The sequence below is a fragment of the Nothoprocta perdicaria genome, unplaced genomic scaffold, assembly GCF_003342845.1.
Source record: "Nothoprocta perdicaria isolate Ctin4 unplaced genomic scaffold, notPer1 scaffold_208, whole genome shotgun sequence".
NCBI lineage: Eukaryota > Metazoa > Chordata > Aves > Tinamiformes > Tinamidae > Nothoprocta > Nothoprocta perdicaria.
Window position 1 is genome coordinate 556,966 of NW_020455294.1, and position 20,698 is coordinate 577,663.

The 20,698-nt window shown below is 43.3% G+C and overlaps 1 protein-coding gene across 2 annotated transcripts in view; it reads left to right on the top strand.

Moving 5' to 3' along the window:
• Positions 1-20,698, top strand: part of PCCA (propionyl-CoA carboxylase subunit alpha) — a 252,797-nt gene that overhangs the window by 45,191 nt on the left and 186,908 nt on the right. For both annotated transcript variants that reach the window (XM_026038336.1, XM_026038337.1), the window contains one exon: positions 19,998-20,129. In XM_026038336.1, the coding sequence (XP_025894121.1) occupies positions 19,998-20,129 (132 nt within the window). The remainder of the gene's footprint in view (positions 1-19,997; positions 20,130-20,698) is intronic.

Consider the following 20,698-nt stretch of genomic DNA (forward strand, 5'->3'; position numbering starts at 1 on the left):
CTGAAGAGGGGGTAGCTTTGGGGTGGGTTGTACGAAATAAAAGGAAAAAATAAGCAAAAGAAAGTGAAAATCACTTTTAAATCTGTTTATGGCTGAGTTAGAGCAGTAGCTGACAGGCTTGGTTGAGGATAATTTAGGTGCCTGCTTTAGGCTCTGAATTTAAAAAAAAAAGTACTTTTTTGATGTACAATGTATATCTGTCAAATCTGCACACAGAGGAATTAAAACAACAAAGTGGGGAGAAAGACTCTCACCAAACCTTATTTCCTTTTTTTTTGTCCAAGAAGCAAATTTACGGTTTTTTACAGTACTGCTAGTCTGAAATATTAAAAGCTTTGAGAACTTTGGCAGGACCTTTATTGCACAGGTGCTGTAAGGGCCAAGGTGCTGCCTGGGTTTTCTGTGGCCCTTTAGGCTGTGACTGTCTGGAGCTTTTTCYTGGGCTCTGTATCACCCTCCATCCSTGTGAATGGGCAGGAGAAAGTTGAGCTGCAGATTGACTTTCTAAGCATGGATCTATGTACTTGCTGAGAGCTAATGATGTCCTCCTTGGTGACCTGTGTTTGAAACCATGAGACTTTGTAAAACTTTATGTATATATGTGTGCATATAGATATTTTTGCTGATCTCTTGGACAGTTCCTCAAAACTTACTCAGATTCAAAACAGGGCTACTGTTGGTGTGTACACATTTCCAATTAGACAAATGTGTGAAATGCCTAGTCTTGCTAGTTTTTAAGTTAGAATTGGTGTAGGAAGCCTAAGCCTGCTGGTTTATGTCTCTCTGTTYAGAGAGAGCTCCTTTAATTGATGCTAAATTATGGCTTTCAGTACACACAGGGTTAAGTGAAAAGCTTGTGGCAATATCTAGTGAGCTTTTTTCTCCTTTAATGCGCTCATTAGCAGTGGCAGGTCCAGGTTTGAGCACATGTCAGTAATTTACATTTCATTGCTGAGTGGTTGCCCTTGTTCGAGAGTTGTTGCCTGCTGAATATACTTGCATTGGGAATAAACAGAACAGAAGAATTGCAAGCCAAATACCCTGCCAGGCTTTTCAGTGGGTGCTGAAGCTTCCCGTGGGGCGCTGATTAGCAGTGCAGGGAGCGGCAGGAACATGCACAGCTGCTCCCTGGAGAGGTGGCCACAGGTAGGTTGCACCATCGAACCTRCTGCTTGAAACCGCCTTTCACAGTCACTCCCCTCAACCCCTCTTTCCTTGGAGACCTCCTCTTCATAGGAGAACCTGGTGCATCAGATAGACCTCCCAACTAGGATACGTGCCCATTCAGAGGTAGCACAAGATGAAATGCTGCCAGAGGCTGGTTCCAGCTGGCGGATTAGGGTGATTGGATCCTCCCGAGTATTTGATGCAGCCTCTCTGCTCTGCCTCACGTGATACTGGTTTGCCTTGGTTTCAGTGTGTGCTGCTCATCGCTGCAGGGTGGGTACATGTGTGGGGATGCAGCAGCAGTGTGGTTGGCAAATGGGAAGCAAGGCCCAAAGCTGGCTAGCTTGGGGGGGAAATAGGTGCTTTCATGGGGCAAGTGGAGTTGGGTAGTAAAACCACAGGATTAACTAAGCGCATTCCTGCTTGAGTGACATGTTAGCTGTTCTTAAAGCTGCTTTGACTATTTACGGAACGCGTTGTGGAAGCTCACACTGAAATTATACTTGCTTTTGTAGCACCCTGCATATATTTCCTGCCCAGAAGGATAGGTATTGCTAGATTGACATACATATGCAGACAGCTGAGTATTTTCAGGCCAGATGCCTGTTAGGATCTTGCTGATGTGTTCCTCAGAACTGCAGCAAAAGAGCACTGGTGCTCACCCTTTCCCACTCTTTCACTAAGGTTTTGTGAACACTATTTATATTCAGGCTCYTTATTATACAGTTTGGGGATGGCAAATGCATTAAACATTTAGCATGGGAGCAAAACAGCCAAAGATATTCCAGAATGTTCTTGTGAATAAAACCTGCCAGTTCATTGTGTAGGAATTCGTGAACCCTTTCATTAGCCCATCTGAACGTCAAGTGAATATATTCCAGTGAGAACGTGGCTGCAAGTGGAATCATTTGGATCTTTTTCACATGCTAGAAATATTTTCATAGCTGCCTTGGTCAGACTAGAATTCCCACTGTGGATTTGCAAAATAGTTCTCTTGGAAAGGGTGGCTTTGCCACTCTTTTAAGGCATAGCGATAGTCTCAAGTCATAATTCAGAACCTCAGTTGGTCCAGCCAGTGCGAACAGGCAGCAGCTGATGGTTTATAAGCTAACAGGTAATGTCTCTTTGTAGAAATTGGCTGAGAAGGTATTTGTCTGCCCTTGGCTCATGTTCAGAAACTCATGTTCACCTGCAACATAACTTGGAGCTGGAGCTTGGAACAAGGAAATTCTCTGCACAGATGTTTGGGCAAGACTTCTTGTTAACTACCTGTGTTTATCCTTATGGTATTGAATTCAAGTCACAGTTTAAAAATTGTAAAATTGGGGACCTGAAATACTCCAAGTTGCATTGATTTGGGTCCCTTGACAGTTTTTCATTATGTAATTAGTTTTCTGAAATTCTTGCCTTCTGCAGAGCCTAAGTATTTCTGCTCATCCTTCAGCGTGCTGAGCCTTGGCTTGCGATAATATTCATGCCTTACATTGACATTTATTTAATGGAAGCCCTTGTTGATCTCCAGCTTAAACACCTGGCACATGTTATGGTATCTTTTTACACTCTTGCTTTGCATTCCTCTTGCTCAGCTCATGTTGTCATCCTCCTTTCTTGTCTTTCTGTATCCAGTAATACATGGGCTTGTTCTTCCGGGAAGCTCTGGGATTCCAGTGCCCTGCAAATAGGTGTCCTTACTTTTGGTTATTCCAACTGCAGTGAGCAATTTCAGATGTTCAGATCCTGCTGGGATCCTGTATCCATTAAGTAGAGTGTGTTTGAGTTATAATGATAGCTTGATTCCAAAATTGCCTAGAAGCGTGTGCAGGCTGAGGTTTATGAATTGAATGGCATGGGTAACTCTTTGCAGGAATGGTAAAAGCTTATTTATGATACAGGCATGCCCTGTGTTCTGATTTCAGAGGTATTTGTTAAAGCCCTCCAGTTTCTCTATACAATACCTTTTAATCTCATGTTGATGATTGCAGCTATGCTTTTTCTTAGTCTTGTTCTTTGAAACCTCCAACTCCTTTGCAACTGAATTGAGAAATCAATGTGTAAGCAGCACTTAAAACTCCAGTGGAAAGTGGAGAGCTTCAGCTGAAAAACTTAGAATTTGGCAAAAGTAGAAAAATTAGTGTCTTCATTAAGAGCAGACAGTAAGAGCTTGGGTTGCCCTTTTATACTATAGGTTAGTTTTGCCTCTTGATGAAACATGTTCAAAAAAGTATGTATGATAACTTTAACATCTAGAGTATAACAAAGCCTTGTAGATACAGCTACAGTTAAGTTTTTCAGGTTAGAGTTGTGTAAATATATTTTTACAATATTTTTTGATTGTGTTTTGTTACTTTAAACTATGCAGAACACTTTTCTAGCCATTTCAATGCTTGATAACTTCAGGGTTCGTTGCCCCTGTACATTTTTCAAATTATTAGCTGCTTAATGCATACAGCTTTAATTTACCCCCTACTGACATCTTTAAATGGGTTTTCAAGAATTTGGGAAGGGGATTGCTACCCTGGTTTCCAGGTTGGGCCCCATTGCTGACACAGAATTTCTGAAGTAGCCCCTGCAATTAAAGGAATTGGAGGTTCAAACAGCTCTTAAGCCAAAGATTCTCTTAAATAGGTTTGTTTGACTTCAGGAGTGTTTTTGCTCTCTTTTTTTTTCTGATTTGTGAATGCTTTTCCTTTCAAAATGTAACTTAAACAAAACTGTGTTTTAACATAAATTCAACATTAAAAGAAGAGCAACTAAATATTTAAAGCATCTGATGTTGCACACCTCAAAATGTGAGACTATAATGGACAGCCTTAAGAACTGAGTGCAKGCATTGTAGCCATTGAAATAATTCACCAATGTTTCAAATGTTTTTCAGGCTCCTATTTTAGATGCATGTGTCAGAAAACTACAGAACTGTTTTTCTTTAARTTCATGATTTTTATCATAGCATGGAACCAAATTAGGAAGGGTGAAGTATCTGCAGGATGCTCATGTATGAACTGAAATCTACACCACCTTCCACCATTTAGCACTGACTTGTTCACGGGGACTTCAGCACCAGGCCTGCTCTTATCTCTTGCAATTGAAACAACAATCAATCATCTTCCCCTTCCACCTTCAATCTGTTTTTTGCTTTTTCAGTTTCTGATTTCTATATGGTTAGCAAGGACACACAGCCATTACCAGTTTTCCAGTGGAGCTGAAGAAGAGGAAGACTGTGGTCAGAATTTAGGAGCGAGTGTGAAAGAGCAGGAGAGCAGGAAGTGTGTTCCTGCGTGCAGCTCCCAGTCCAGCTGGCTTGTGCTGAGTCTGTCTTAGCATTCAGTACAGGGCTGGCTTCTCAACAGTGTGTGGGGCTCTGTAGATGAAATATTTATAATACCAGGTTTTCTGCATGTTGTGTAGGCAGCATATTATGGGCTTGATGCACTATTAAAAATGTAGTCCATGCTACAGCAGCTTGAAAATAATGAATGAAAAGGCAACTTCAAATTACAAAAATACTTTTCAGTGTTAAGACTTTCTAGGGTGAAATACTTTGTCCTGTGCAGTAAAGCAAGGAAGCTGCACTGTGATGCTGGGATTTGCTGGGGAATACCTTTCCCCTGATATCTCAAAGGCCTTATTTCTCCATACAATATTGAAAAACGAAATCACCTCTTAGAAAGTAAGTAGAGATCCAGATAGTCCTGGGTCTGTGTTTGTGACAGCCGTGAGGTTTGTGGTTCACCAGCCTGAGCTGCAGCTCCGTGAATGAGCCAGCATGTGCAGGGCTTGATTGCAGGAAGGTGTGAGAATCACAGTAAGATGGCAAAAGTGTAAAATGCTCAGGAAGATACCCTTGTGTGAACTACTAAATCTAACAATTTTATGTGAGGATTTTCTCATGTGAAATGCTTTGCAAGAACTTAATGTAGCTTAAATACTCTTCTAGCTTTATGAACAGCAAGAACTCTTGTATGAACTGTTTGTACATCTGCAGTCAAAATGTTGGCATTTTGCACAAAGGTTGCTCTGCATGCTTTCTCATGCAATGATGAGGACTAAATACTGGTAAAAATCGAGTTGAATAAAATTTGCTTGAGAGAGCAAAGATACAGAAATTATGAGATTATAACATGAATAATTTTTGGTGGTAGTTTAGCAGGTGAAATGACATTTTTACATTAACTGTGAGAGTAGACTCTGTAGAGTAGAGTAACTGTAATTACATTACAATATCGCTAATGTCTGTTGACGTTATCTGTGTTACAGCAGAATGCAAAGAACCTAATTACGCTTGTGAAATCCCCTTGCGCTCCAGGTCATGTGCACGTCTGGAATGAGAAGCTGCCTTATGGCTTTTCCCTCTCCTCCAGTTCTGTCAGCTTCTGAAACRGTAGAAAAAAAAGCGAAGCTAAAACTCAGCAGGATGTGCAGGAGAAGCAGATCCAAGGTTTAGTATTGGATAATGGGCCTGTGTTCCCAAAAAATCTCACCTCCACCACAGTGTTTAAAAGTGAGAAATTGAGGCTGTTTGGACCAAGTCGTGCCCAAAGATGGGGAGCGCTGCTTCTCCCCGTGGCAATGGGAAGAACGCCCTGTGCTCCTCCTAGCCTTGCAACAGAAACCTTACTCAGTGTCAGCAACAAAAGCCAAGAATTTTCTGCTTAAAGAGCTAGTATTCTGCAATCCAGTATAAACTTAAGAGGCTATTTAAGGCGGCTTTTATATTTTTTTTTTCAGTTTTAACTCTTAAATGCTCATGTGTTCTTGTAGGTTTGGAAACCAGGCATCAGCACCAAAGTCCTTTGAGCAGGTGATGTTGCCTGGAAAAGAGGAGCACTATTCCCTTGTGGCTTCTTCCTTTTTTATAACTGTCCCTCTCTGTACATATTTTTGAATTCTTTTGAATTCAGTACTTATATCTGGAGGGACAAAGTTATTTCAGACAGGAGTTAAGCTCTTTATTTTCACATTTCTGTATTTTGAATATCTTGAGCAGGATCTTTGTTCATTCGTCTAAAAAAAATGTTCAAAAATTTCGGTACCAGCTCTAAGTCATGAGCTTTTTTGTGTATAATAATTTTGATTATCTTCGTGCATTTGGCTTCTGTTTTCTAATTTGTTGGAGAGATGAATTTTATATATTGAGGCTAATAAATTTTCTTTTTTTTTTTTTCTGTTTAAGTACACAGACTCACATTTTTGGCACAGGGAAGGAATAAATTTAATCTGTTTTTGAGTATTTAATGAAATCCTTCATTTGCATAATGAACAGAGATCACCAAAGTGGCACCATATTTAGAGTAATCAAATACTTCCCACTAGAAATTATTTTTTTTTTGAATTACTTGTTTTAGGACTTTGTCAAGCTAATCCTTCAAACTCACGCAGAAACGTCATGCTTGCTTTCCTTCCACATGAGATTTTTTGTCTCAAATTTCAATTAAGATTGCCAGGCTGCGTCCTGAGGATGAATTTTAGATGAAGAGCTCTGCCAATACGAGAACGTTGTACAGCAACAGCTCTGGAGCCCATCAGCTCTAATTTGGAGGAGCTTCAAATTTGGCACTGAGGCGCTGCTGGACTCGCTTGACTTTGCTGCCTAACTGAAAACAAATATAGATTTTGTTGAATGTCAAGCTTCTGCTAATTAATTTGCATGTTTTCTTTGTGCGGCTTAATTTGGTTGCGAGATCCGACGCTGGCTGTGCTCAGTCTCTCAAAAACTATGTAGAAAAGCTGTATCCAAATAAACTTTTCACAGCTGTCATCCAACAGCCTCATTCTCTGTTTGGAAACAGAATTCTGTGCGTAGAAAATTGGTAGCGATTTTTGGTGTTTTGGTAGCCACCCTTTACCTTCTCAAAGGCATTTTTGGGAAGGGAGAAAAAGCCACATCTTTGTTCATCGTGTGGCTGTTCCAGACAATGTGTTTTGTTGATAAACCTAAAAAGGTAAGAATTTTTTTGCTGACTTTAATGTTCTAAATAGTCAAGAAGTCAGCTTGCTTTGTTTTTGTGTAAGAATGCTCTTGCTTTTTAATGTCTAAGAGTATATTCTGCCCTTAAGATTAAGGCTTTCATTTATTGACAAACRTCATTTTACTCAATCTTATAGCGTCCAAAGCATGAGTTAAACCCCAGTTTTCCGAGTGGTTTCAAGTAAATGTAGCCCAACTTATGGCTGGACTTCTGGAATTTRTTTCACCATTTATATAAGCCTTGCTAAAACATTAAATTATTCAAAGGTATTTTGAATCTACATTAAATTACTTCTGATATTGTCTAAAATCTTTGTGGATAGCTGTCTGCTTTCTCTTGACCCCTGTTTTCTTCCCTTCCTCGGTCCCCTTTTCTATGGGGACCTTTGCGAAGATATGTCGACTTTTCCGAATATTCCCATCACTGCATAGACTGATTTCCTCCTCTACAGACTAGATTTTGGAAATTTAGACCCTTGTTATCTAACTGTTTAGGCATACTTAATTTCAAGCACATGCTTATTTACAGGATCCAGATTTGTTTGTCTAATTACTTCATGACGTGAGAGAAGCCAGACTGTACCGCGCTCCAACCCATCTGTTTTAAAGGGGAGTTGGGGGAAAGGGAGCTTGAGTTTTCCAAAAAGCAGCTCCACCATTCGCTGTCTGACCAAATTTATCTTTCAGACTTGGCAATTGTATTCATATATATATGTGTGTATATATATATATATATATATATGGTGTGTGCGTGTGTGTGTGGTTTTGCACAGAATGTTAGTGTAAGTTCAAGGTGCCGGTGTAGTTTAGAGGGAAGAGAGCCGCAAGGGGATTGTTTTATTGTAAGTGGCTATAAATTCTCCACAGCCACATGTCAATGCCTGTTATTGATTTGTTTCATTTACATGGTCCGAGGGAAGCAATTATTGTAAAGCAGAGTGATAAATAATGTAGTGCTGTTGCTTCCTCACACTCGATCACACAGGTTGAAGTACACACAGTGCCCCTGTTTCTTAGGCTAGCCAAGAAGCAGAGTATGACAGTAGCTTGGAAACTTCTCTAATATGATCGTAAGTTCTTTGCTTTTACTGTTAAGTGCAAGTCAAAGGACCCAGTTTGCTTGTTTGATTTGTGCAAGGAAGTGGAGGGAGAGAGTGGAGAAGAGAGTTAATTGTATTTCTAGATACATCTTTCATTAAAGGTAAAACTGATGTTTTTGTTCAAGTTGGACAGCAGAAGTACTTGAACTTCTTGTTCACTGTCTTTGGACAATCCCATGTCAGTGGACAGGGCAGTTGCTCACCTGTCCATAATATCTACTGTAAACGTTAGCACAAGTTAAGCRGAACTGGTGATCAGAGGGAAAATTAGGTAAGTACCAAAGAACTAAATTGACTGTCAGGACTAACAAAACCTCATGATTCTTAGACTGCTTCTGGCAATAGAAAGAAGAAATCAATGAATTTTTCATTTACTTAAATGCAGCTTATTGGACTTTTCTCAGTGGACAGCTGTAAGAGCTAGTTATTTTTCCATTACAGGGTGATTAGTTCCTAGGTTTCTCCAAGGAGCTATGCCTGGGATTAAATAGCATGCTCTCCTACTGGTGCTACTGCTCCTGCGTATGTCCTTTCACAATTAAGTAACGAAGGAGAGAAGGGAATAGCATCTTTGGGCATGGCTGCCTTAGTGACTGTGGAGGCTGTGCCTGGGTCTCCCCAGCTGCTGAGAGGGCCCCATGGAAGCAGCAGTGCCCTCCTCCACCCAGGCTGGGTCCAGGCCCCACCAGGGCACCTCGCCTTGGCTCTTCTGGCACCCGAGTCCAAGGCCAGTGCTCTCCAGGAGCCTCCTGCATTGCTTGGGCCTTGCTGTGCCCTTCCACAGGCCCATATCGTTGTGCCCAGAGTGCCCCCCGAGAACCAAGGTGGTGACTGAAGCTACTTCCAGTTGTGTGCTGAAGGTGCCATTTATGTCCTGATCAGGTTGTCTTAGCAAACACGGTCACTGATGTTGGCCTGCCCTTTAATCCTTCCTCATAAGCTCTTGGCCCGGCTCGTAATCCAGGCAGAACTCCCTCTATTCCAGTTGCTTTCTCACATAGAGTGACTTTCCACCTTGCCTTCCCAGCTTGTCCTTCCTGAAGAGCATGTACCCCTGCATGGCAGCACTCCAGTTGTCGAGCCTGCACATGGATCGTGCCCTGGAGACCGCACAGAGCTCTGCTTCTTCCTCTTTATCCCATATGCTGCATGTATTTGGGTACAGGCACGCTGATTAGTTTGCTAATTTGGTAGGTGTTAATTGTGTCTGCACAACTACAGCCAACATCCTGTAGTATGGGGGTAGGAATAAAGGGCTGGAGAGTGGAAACTTGAATTCCCTGCTGGCATGATCCTGCAGCTTCACCCATCCCTAGGGAAGACCTGCAGGGTCTGGACCTGCTGCTGCTTCTCTTTCTGAAATGACTGCTGTGATATTTAGTAGTAGGTTCTGTCTTTATCTTGGGCAATCTAAGATGGCCTTTTATTCTTAACAGCAGTGATAGAATATCATCCACAGAGAATATTCTGTGATAGTGCCAGGTCGGCAGTAGCATTTGTTGTTGCCCCCTTCCTTACGTGGCCAGTGCTGTCAGTCCTCCTGCTGTCCTGCACTTAGAAGAGTCGAGGCTGGAAGGCACTGCTGGAGTTTTATCCAGCCCAGCTTCCCTTCTCAAAGCAGGGTCAGCTGCAGGCTGCTTAGGGCCACGTGTGGTTGGGTCCTGAGGATCTCCTCCAAACTGCCTGTCCCTCACCTCGTTCCCSTGCCCTGGCAGTACCTCTGTTAATCCTATTTCCCACAGGAACCTTCAGCCTTGCTGTCACTTTGCTAATCCATGGCCCTGACCCTTCCCAGCTGCAGGTGCTCCCAGGCACCCAGCTGAACCCGATGGTCCCTTTCTTGGCAGCTTTTCCTTCYACAGCCTGTCCCTCAACAGTCCCCTCRAGTGCCCTTTCCTCTCCCCTCTGCYGTGTTTCCCCTGGGTGCCGCAGTTGCGGCAGGGGTGGCCGTGCAGCYGCAGGAACGTTGTCTGGGGCATGAGGCAGACGGAAGGAGAGCAGGAGGTGGCACAAAGATGGTCCTGCCTGTTTTGGTCGCACATCTGTGGTGCTTGGCGGTGACCTGCGGAATTGCATCCTGTAGCTGGGATTTTGTGGTGGTTTTAATCCTCCGTGAGGAGGTCCTGCCCTAGTCCAGTCCTCCTTCCCTTGCGTCTCTTTTAGCAGCCCTTTTTCTACCAAAACCAGTATATGGGGGCCCTGCAGTGCAGTTTGGGGAACTAAACCTGGTTTGGGAAAAAACAAACCCAACCTCTAAACCAACTAGAGTGCTCRTGTGCATTGCACACACTCATTTCCTTATTGGTGTAGTTAATTTTCAGCTTTTTAGCTCTCCTTTTAGCTTGTTTTACTTCTCATTAAGCTGATTGACAGATTGATGTTTATTTTTGAATAAATAGTGCTTATTTACCATATGATGTTGTTTTTTCTGAATGTCAGAAATGAAATCTTGCGCWCTTTAATGGCTCTTTTGTGGGAAAATAATACCAATTTACTAACCAAGAGGCAGGCATTGCCCCAGTTCTAAAGCAAAACTTGGTCATTAGTTGATTGGGATCCACTGATCTGCACTACATCTGGTGCTGTAATTCCTGGTGTCTTTATAGAACTCTGTGATAATCTTCAAAATAGTGTTTAACTAACACATTCGCAAATGATTGCATGTACTAAAGAAACACCACGTTCCCTGACATTGGAGATGGCTGCTTTTGATGGGGGATAACGTTAGTGTCCTTTGTATTAGGATAGGGAATGAACTATATCAGCTGAGAAAGGGGGGAGCTTTAATGGGGAAAAGAGCAGTTACCTATGTTAGTATTTGGCCGGGATCGTGGGTTTGTTTCTGAGAATCTTGTCTTTATGAGAAGCATCATTTATGCAGTGACTCTTCCACTGCATTTGAGAAATAGTAATTTGGGTAGTTATGTGCTTTTCTCAACATGATTTCTCAATATGCAGTGTGAATATCAAGCAGATTGTTCAAGGGTTGTTTATCTTCCTGATTTGCCAATACCCTTTTAATGCTTAACTCTTCAGTAAATTTCTGGTGTGACTTTGGGCAGTTGTGTAAGTTTTAATTTGATTTCTGAACGTGCAGTATAAATGTGGTGATGATTACCTAACTTCTAAAGCGCCTCCTGTATATCTAGGAAAMCACTGGAAAACTTTTTCCAACATGAAGTTTTCCCCTTCCAAAKTTTTATTTATTTTAAAGGGATTTTCTGTTTTGTAGATGTACAACTAATTTCTTTTGACTGCAAGCTTACTGCAGCCTCTCAGTTGAATAAGTTGGTAATTTTCCATTTAATAATGGAAATTATTAAGTGGTAATTGTATTCTYTTGTATCTTGTACCCAGCTTAAAAAAGCATTAAAAAATAAGGTCATTGCAAAGTTTATGCAAATTCTGAATGTGGATTAGCATTGTGTTTGCAAAGCTTCATGTGTACCCATTGGACRGGATAAATACCATGGCTGTGTGAGGAACAGACGTGTCTCTTGCCTGTGTATTTTCATTAAATCCGTTCTGGCCTTCACATTTCTAAGTTGTCTGGGTTATACTGTTTGTCTTCAATACTGAATTTTTAATTTAGTGCTATGCAAAAATTTGTATCTCTAGTAAGTCTGGGTCGCTGGTAATGTGAGATACTGGTTTAGCTAGAAAAATGCTCCTAAGTTCCCCCTTCATCACTCTGTTGTACTTTTCTCTATGAAGGTCTGGTTTTCATTTAGTGTAAAGTATATTTTGTTTTAAACATCTCGCTGAGTGTTGGCTGCCAAGTGAATTTACTTCTTGCAGTCTGAAAACCAAATGGCCTAGAAAGCAAAATACTGTTGGACTTTAAGTACTTCCAAGTAATTTTGGAAAAAGAAGACAAAAATACCCTGTAAGGTTGAATCCTAATTAAAACAAAACAAAATGAAATACTGTTGACAACTGGGAAATCTGGGGTTCTTGAAAAGTAAGTTGCAATTAAGTGTGCTGCAGAATAAAGTAGCTTGGTACTTTTATTCTTGGTACTGAATATTTGACCATGGTTCACATTTGTTCTTTAATTGATAGGATGGAGGCAATTGCCAATTGATAGGATGGAGGCAATCTTTCCTACCTTGCTGGCGTGATCCAAGTGATTTTGTGCAACAAAAGGGGTTTGTATAAATGATGAAACGTGTTGCCTTCATATGAGGCAAACTCTTGCAGTGGAGGAGATTGACAGAACTTCTTCATGTTGCATGAAAGATGAAATAGACCTCAGGAACCTGGACCACTGGGAACACTAGGATTGCGCGTGTTTAGTGTTTGCCATTTCCTTTGTGCCTACCTGATTTTCTTCTCTTTATCTTCAGGTAATCAGCAAGCTATATCCATTTCCAGCATCAAATTGAACCTAATGAAGAAAGAGGTTGGGCTGTTAAGCTTCCACATTCTCTGCTCTTTGTACCTCTCCTGGTGCTAAAAAGAGAGAAGTTAGCATAAACCTGAGCAGGCTGTTTAACCTTCTTTCTCTTCTGGAAATGTAGATGCAATAACATTTGCAGCTGAAAAGGCTCTTTCCCAGTTTCTAATGTTTAAGGATGCAAATGAAGCATTTTGTCTTTTCTGTCGCCTGGAGGTGTTAAGCAAGGAAACAGAAAGAGGTTTCTAGGATTAGTTCCACAGATTCCCTTTATCATGTAAAAATCAAGGCTGCCTTCAATGCCACGCAGTGAAGAAAAGCAATATGGAAGCCATCCAGGGAAAATTCTTACATGTTTCATTTGTTTCTCCCTAAATTTGGGGGTATTCATTACTCATAATAAAGCTGAATACTTGGAGGTTTTGCAACATAACAGAGCTGAGTTCCTGTGCCTGTGTGTTAGGCGAGAAGGACAAGGGACGTTGGGTTTAGAAGGTGACAGAACAGTTGATGGGTGACAGTGACAAGCCTTGCAAACTGCTCTGTGCTTAAGTTTTATAGTATTTCTTCTTTGAGAAATGTGTCTAAAAACTTCCATAATTCAGTATTGCATTGGGTATTCAGTAAAGGGATAAAATACAGGCTGCTATAAAGCTGGAACCATTTCTGAACAAAATTAAGCAAGGCTTCAGCTCGGTGATTAGATCCAAAGCAAAACTTCAGTGCACAGCCCCAACATACTTTTTGTTCTTCTCCTTAAGTCTTGCAGCTTCAAGCACATGAGAAAAGCTGCTTCTATGCCTTTTTTTTCTTCTATTTGCATAGATGAGACCTGAAAAGAGTATTTTTTTGCTTAATGTAATATATACTTTCAAATGTTTAAAGAAACATTTTTKGGGGGTTGAAAAGTGGAACTGGATCACAGTGTAAGCACTTCATGCTTTATTCATGCACCCAGTGATGCCGAGATGTCCTCTGGCTGCGGAAGATCGGTGCAGGTTCGCCTGGTTCTGGCGCAGGTTTGGCCCTGTAAACTTCATTGCAGTAAAGCAGGAGATGGCTGTGGCTCATCAGCTTGCATTTAAAAGCAGCTTGCTTTGGATTAAAGTGCTGCTGGCCACCTGGATGTACCCCGGTTGCTGGYGGTGCTTGTGCAGGAGGCTGCAGCCCCCTTTCAAGATGTGCGCTCTTTGAGGATGGTGGAGTTGCAGACCTTAGTTGGGTTCATACCGGTTCAGTGACAGTAGCTGTACTGGATTTAAGCCAGGCCTTAGAGTAGTATGGCCAACAGGTTGCTCTCCTTCCACCCTCTATGTGCTTGAATCTGGGAAAAAGGGGAAAATATGGGGGAAACAAAAGAAAAAAAAAAAAAAAGGAATATGGGAAAAATGGAAAAATGCTGTTTCCCCCATTCTCGTTCCAGCTGATTCAAAGAAGGCAGAATCAGCACATTTGGCACAAATTGAAGGAGACCTGAAAAAGTCCAGTTTTCACTTGATCCTGCAGAAGTTTTTTCCATCGTAGTGACGGAATTAGCGACTCTACGTTATAGGAAAAAAAATGCACCGGATCAGTTAAAATTATTTTGCATTAAATTTCAATTTTGTCATAACTGGTTAATGTAATTTTATAGCTGCGTGTATTAAGCTGGTGTTTGGAGACTGTCCTGAGCAGAGATTCACACCAAGGTTCAGTGAGTCAGCTCCCTTTCCTGCAATGATGGCTTACAGGGTGTTTGTTGGCCTGTGAAATGGGGAGGGGGATAAGGGTTAAACAAGAAAATTAGGAAATTTGTTGGTTTATTTCAAGGTAAGTTAGTGGATTTTAGTTTTCAGGTTTTAGAATGGCTACCTTGCCATGATCTTTTTGTCTTAATGGTTTAAAAGTCCTTTAACGTGCTGTCATTTCAGCTTCAAGAACTGTGCAATTTCTTAAAGCAGCTGTATTCAGTTTGGRTAAAGCTTTTCTGCCCCATCCTCTCTTCCCTTTTTAAAGAAGCATCTCCTTGATATATGGCTCTCTTACAGTACGTGCTCTCAGGCAATATATTCAGTATGCAATATATACAATATGTATACGGCGCTGCGGGCTCTCTCTGCGCGATCCAAAGGGGCCGGTGCTGCCCTGCCCTGTAAAACGYGGTGTTCCCGAGCCAGGTAGTGGTGAGTTTTGTTCCAAAGCAGGATAATTGATCCGTGTGTCCAGGTAATCTACAGTATGAATTTCAGAGGAGCTGCACTGTTATGCCCTGCCAGGAGGGCCTGYGTGCCTTTCATCAGCAGGGCGCTCATGTCTCCGCTCCTGCTTTCCTGCTGGCGGTTGCAGTGAAGGATGCTGCTCTTTCCGTGAGGGTTTTGTGGGTCTGTTCTCAAAATGGCCGGCGCTGCAAAAGTCCTGGCTCCAAGAAGGCTGGATTTATGCCGGTTTCTCCAAGAAGGCTGGATAAACTCCTTTCTGTTGAGCAGCTGGAGCGTTAATGGTTTGGTGGCACATGACAAGGCCTGGGCACGTTGCTGTTTTAAATCTTCCCTAGCTTGTCAGGCTGCAGAGTGTGACATTCTCCATTTGTCCCCGCTGAATTTACAGGTTGGCATCTGTGGCCGTCCCTGCCCGCTGCTCTGCGTGCGGCTCCTCGGGAGCCCGCAGTGACGGGAGCTGCAGCCGCCGGGCCCTGCCGCGAGGAGCCGGCGCCTGCGCGGGGCGGCAGGGAGGGAGGGAAGGAGCATGGGCAGGGAGCAGCGAGCCAGGCCGCTGCCTCCCCGCCACTGTGCAGCCCCCGAGCTCTGCRGAGCCGGCGGTGGCCCGGGGCCTTCCTCCCGGGCAATCACCGCTGCTGCCAGCCTCCTCCCAGGCAGCTTCCTGCGTTTCCGTAGCCCGAAAGCTCCGYGTGTCAGTCGGAGTTTGCGGGCCGGAGGCTGCGCTAGCTTCTTGTTTGGCTTCTCCCATAAATTTTGTGAGCGTGTATGGGATGAGCTCTGTGTTTACATGGAAAAGTTTGGTTTTCACAAGGTGGAACAGCTGTGGTCATTCCRAGATCCTTCCAGCCTATCAGCCCTTGCCTCCTCGGAGGTGGGAAGTATTTCCTAATGCTGTTTCAGGCACCAGGAATGAGCAAGACCCGGGCTATTGCCATTGCTTCTRTGTGATGAATAAAACAATATGGGCTTTTGCACGTGAGAGTGCTTCTTGCCACATCCAGGGAAGAATCCCCTCACCAGCATGGAGAGAGGGCTCAAGGCCGTTGGTGGCTTTTCCATGCGGAGTGAGGACACCACCTTGGTCCTGGAGCCGCCTGTGTCAGGCTGGTGTTTTATGCAGATTCGAACACCACGGCTCAGATGAGGTCACCAAAAATGTATTTAGTTGCCTGTAATGAATGTGTCAGGAGAGTGGAAATTTAAGCATTGCTTGTTTTGTCTAAAGCCAGGTTGGAACAGTCCGTGTCCTGCAGTGTTGAGAGGCCTGGCAGTGATTAGGCTCGTTCTTGTGACGTGATCGTAAGCGYGTGGAAGAGCATGTGTTGCAGAGGGTTAGTAATTATTGCAATACACTCATTAAATGGTGTGAACACTATTTAATACACTAGTATTAAACATATAAAAACACATAAGTAGTTTTTACATGTTTAACTGTTTTCACACACATGTAAAAACTGCCTGTTTTCTTTGTTTATATTTTCCTGTCTATAATTTTTCTTATGCTGACATGGAGTCAAAATCCACTTCTTGGTGTAAAATACGGTAATTGTGATTCACAGCATTGATAAACTGAGGTAAGGGATATAAATGAATTTCTTCTTTCAAGTTTAGCCACATTAGCTGCCTTCAACCTACAGGAGTTTRGCAGATTGTCGAGTCCTTCCCAAACACTGTGGGGCTGGAGATTTAGGCAGTCACGGGTCCGTCTGGCCCACTCTCTTCCCAGAGTGGTGAGACTGAAGATCACCGTGCAGCTCAACCAGACACTACCCAAAGGGATTTTCCAAACCTTACTGTTAGTTGGACCTCATTCTTTTGTCTTTTGCCGTGTTCACTGTCCGGTATCCACCCAGGAGTTAGAATGAGGCTTTTGTACCGCTTAAAGAAAACGAAAAGAAAGAATAAACTGCTTGTGATTTTTATGTGCTGGAATTAAACCAGCTGCTACTGCCTTCAAAATATAGAGGGAGGTAAAGGGCAAATCTCTTCGATAGCTATTTGTATTCAAAGGAAGGAATAACTTACTGGATTTAAAGGTAGTATGAAGTCATTCTTTTGTAAACTACTCCTCCTCATCGCTAGCCTACCTGTGGCTATGCAAAATAGAAGAGCAAAGGTCTTGCTGGGGTGTTCCTGAAGCAAATGCAGCAGGAGCTCGTTTTCCTGTGTTTATGGGGAAACTTGGTGTGCTCCCTGCTAGCCGAGTCATTAGCTTATCTTCAAGGCTGGAGTGCACTGTGTCTGTTGGCAACTAGAAAAAAATGCTGTGAAATGTGGAAGTTTTTGTGTATATGGCAGGGCCCCTGTCGCTTGTTGCTGCCTTGGTTAAGCTGCTGTGTGGATGGACTCGCTGCCCTGGGAATGGGAGCTCAGCAGCGACGCAGGGAACAGCCCCTGGCACCCACGGCTGCTTGCTCGGAATTAAAGAACGGCTTTGACCGAGGTGCGAAGGTGCAGGGTGGCCAAAGCGGAGAGGTGGGCGCGTAGACAAGCCGCGATTTGTAAATTCACATTTGAGGGTATGTGTTTTGGAAAAGCAAAGCTCTGGATTGCCCCGGGTGAGGTATGTGTGTTAGAGTAATACGAATACAAGAGGGTGTGCGACACCCTCTTGTAAGAAATATTGGTTGTGCCCACATGGGGTATTAACATGTGGACATGCACTCTACAAGGCAGACTCTACAAGATTAATATTACAAATGCCCCGGTGTAACAGATTCATTTCCTGAACTGGCCTGTAGTGCCTACGTGTAGGGGGTTCCTACGTGTCACTCCTGGCGGGAGCTGTTCCCTTCCCTGGCTGCTCGGTGGGAGCAGGGAGTGAGTGAGGCCGCAAGGCAAGGCAAGGAGGAAGCCAGGCAGGCTGGACAAGGAGCCCCTGGCTGCCCTTTCCTGAAGAGCTGCTGCCCTGACCAGGACGCCCATGGTCTCCTGCGACTGCCAGCCTCAATGAAGGTGCCTGACTCTGTCCTGTCAGAAAACACCTTGGATAATCTGTTCAGAAAGGAAGAAGTTTGGATCCGCTCTCTTGGTGCCCTCAGCATATCCCGTGTGTTTATGGTAGAGCAGCACTTGGAGAGCAGTGTGTGGAGAGGAAACATGCTGTGGGTGTCCCTGCTTGAGCAGGAAGGTTGGACTAGATGATGTCTAGAGGTCCCTTCCAACCTCAACCATTCCGTGATTCTCTGAAATAGGGCAGAGCTCRAATTTGCAGCCCGGGGGAGAATGTGTGGAAATGGCATGTTCAGGCTGTGCCTGTTACAAGGGGGAACCTTTTCCACGAGGGATTTTGGGACTGCAATACAGACTGATGGCAGAAGAGATGCTGCCTTCCCTCCAGGTAGATGGATGCCTCCAAGATGCCCTCTTTAAAACTCGGCTACGAGCGAGTGAAGTACCAGTTTGCAGGTCTAATCTGCTCTTACTTCTGAAATGGGCAGTTCTAACACTTGTGTCGATGGGCTTTCAAATGTCAACTCCTAGCTGCGTTTTCCTTTTAAACAAAAATTCCTTTAGTGTGCAGATCCTTGAGTGTGGCAGTATTAACAGACCTAAATCCTTGTGTCTGCCTCCTCTTCCCTYTTTCCTCCTGATGCAGTATCCCAAACTTGGTGTTTATAAGGCACCTATTCCTCAACTTGATACATGCTGAGTTGTTGGGCTGATAAACCTACTGTAGTGGAGCTGGGCTGAGATAAAATCCCAGCTGGTTCATGGTGCATTGAAGCTAACAGGCCTTCCATGCAGCTGAACTGCTGCCCTTCGGTTGGTTTGGGTGTCTCTGCTTTGACCTTCCTAGTGTGTCTGTAAATCTTACCTGGGCTTTTCCCTGTGGCCTGAAGCACCCTGGCACCCCCTGAACCAGGGCAATAGGAAGTTGTCTGCACAGACCTTCTGCTCTGTATTGTCCCTGTCGCATAAGGTGCTGAGTAGGAACAAGGTGACTCCTAAGYGTTTGGGGAGTGCTCAGCTCTGCAGAGGTTGTGAATGAGGTTTGCTCCGCAGCCTGAGGGCAGTATCTTTTTCCTCATGTTTTGAAGTGCTGTGTGAGTGACTAAACTTGTTAGGTGGCCAGACTCTCTGGCAATCTTCCTGTATGCAGCACACACCTCACAAGTGAAACATGAAGGCGCAAATTCCGACGTGAGGTATTGAATGTTTGCCATTGCACGAGGGTGGGAATCACGTAAAGTACCCATCAGCTGGGAATAGCTTGTTTTTAAGCTGATGGTTCCACTGAAAGCCTCTAAACTTGGACAGAAATCCATGAAATAGATTGAAGAAACACAGGGATAGCATGCCTAGTCTTTTAGTAGTTTAATTACAGTGCTATAAGCTGTATTTACAAATATGAAAATCATTTTTAGRGCTTCCCTTTCTGTGGTAGAAGAGACATACAGTGTCTGACGTGCGTGCCTGTCACTGTCTCATGCACTTGCTGATACGCCAGCACGTTTCACGGAAACAGTTCTGAGGGAAGTTGCTTTGCAAAGTTGACCCTTGAGAGATGTTTTGAAAAAAGTGTGCATACTTCAGTCTATTGCTAACAGAGAAATAGAAGAAAAGCCCTCAATTCAGCATTTTMCCTACATATTAAAGTATTTTATGCTAACCTGTTTCCATGTGGGCATTGGCAGAGTTGTTTGCAGAGTTCAAGTTTTGTTACCTTTATTAGCTTATTAACAAGGTCTCTAAATATGTTGGGTAAGAGATTACTTTCATTCTGATGTTTCATCAGGGTCTGGTTTAAAGAAAGCATAATGAAATTTTCAACTGCATTATAATTTTAGCTAGTGTGTCTTTGTAAATCACTTGTGGCCATTTCGGTTGTGCATTAGCTGCCCTCTGCTTTCTCAAGGGGTATTTTAACTCTCAAACTGGAATACTGCAACTCTGCGCTATTTTTCTTTGGCCTGACTTTGATTTATACCGACGCTAATTATAGAGGCTTTGAATCTGTGTGCATACATAGTTTTACAAGGTCATACACATAATGAACTGGCTGAAATGCTGCTTGTATTTCATGAGGTTGTTATATAAACAGGTTACTGTATTTTCTACACATTGTTTCCTTTTTTTTTTTTTTTCCCTTTTCAAACTTGGTCAACGCCCGCCTAGGGATGCTGATTTTCAGTTTGCCTCCTCAGCTTAAACCTGCATTGTCTCTGCAGGCATCGGAAGGTGTCACCTTCGTGGGACCTGACACACACGCGATTCAAGCTATGGGAGACAAGATTGAAAGCAAATTGTTAGCCAAGAATGCAAAGGTCAACACAATCCCTGGCTTTGATGGGGTAGTCAAGGTGAGAAACCGTTTAACTACTACTACTACCGTAGAATCAGTGYTAAAATTGAAGTTCACTTTTCAGAGGTGTGAGGAAAAATGTAAGTTCAGCTTCTGTTTAAGGAAGTAAGTAAGTGATTAAAACTGGCAGGGTACAGATTTTTACTAGCAAGAAGGCTTTGGAAGAGGAAGGTTCTAGGAAGAGTGCTTCATAACAGACAGGGGATTAAGGGCTGCTTGTAAATTTTACAGAGTCTCTAAAATTTTGTTTTAAAACATTCATGCAAGTAAGTGTGTTTAATATATCAGGTGTCGCGTTTACAAGTATGCCCGCGTGGATGTTTAACGTTTCTCAGTTCCACACTTCTTGTTGGCCAAGACCTTGGCCTAAACTACTGCCAAAGCTAACACAACGCATGGCTAGCAGAATCCTTCAGTAGCAGTGAAGTTGGCCACAAGGTACCGAGTATCTGTTTTAATGGCCTGTGGTGGTGGTGGTTTCCACRTGTTGCAAAGGCTGGTGGTGACGGACGTTGTCCCAATCGGCGTGCCCAAGTTTGGGGAGTGGGGGGAAGCAGTGGTGGGTTG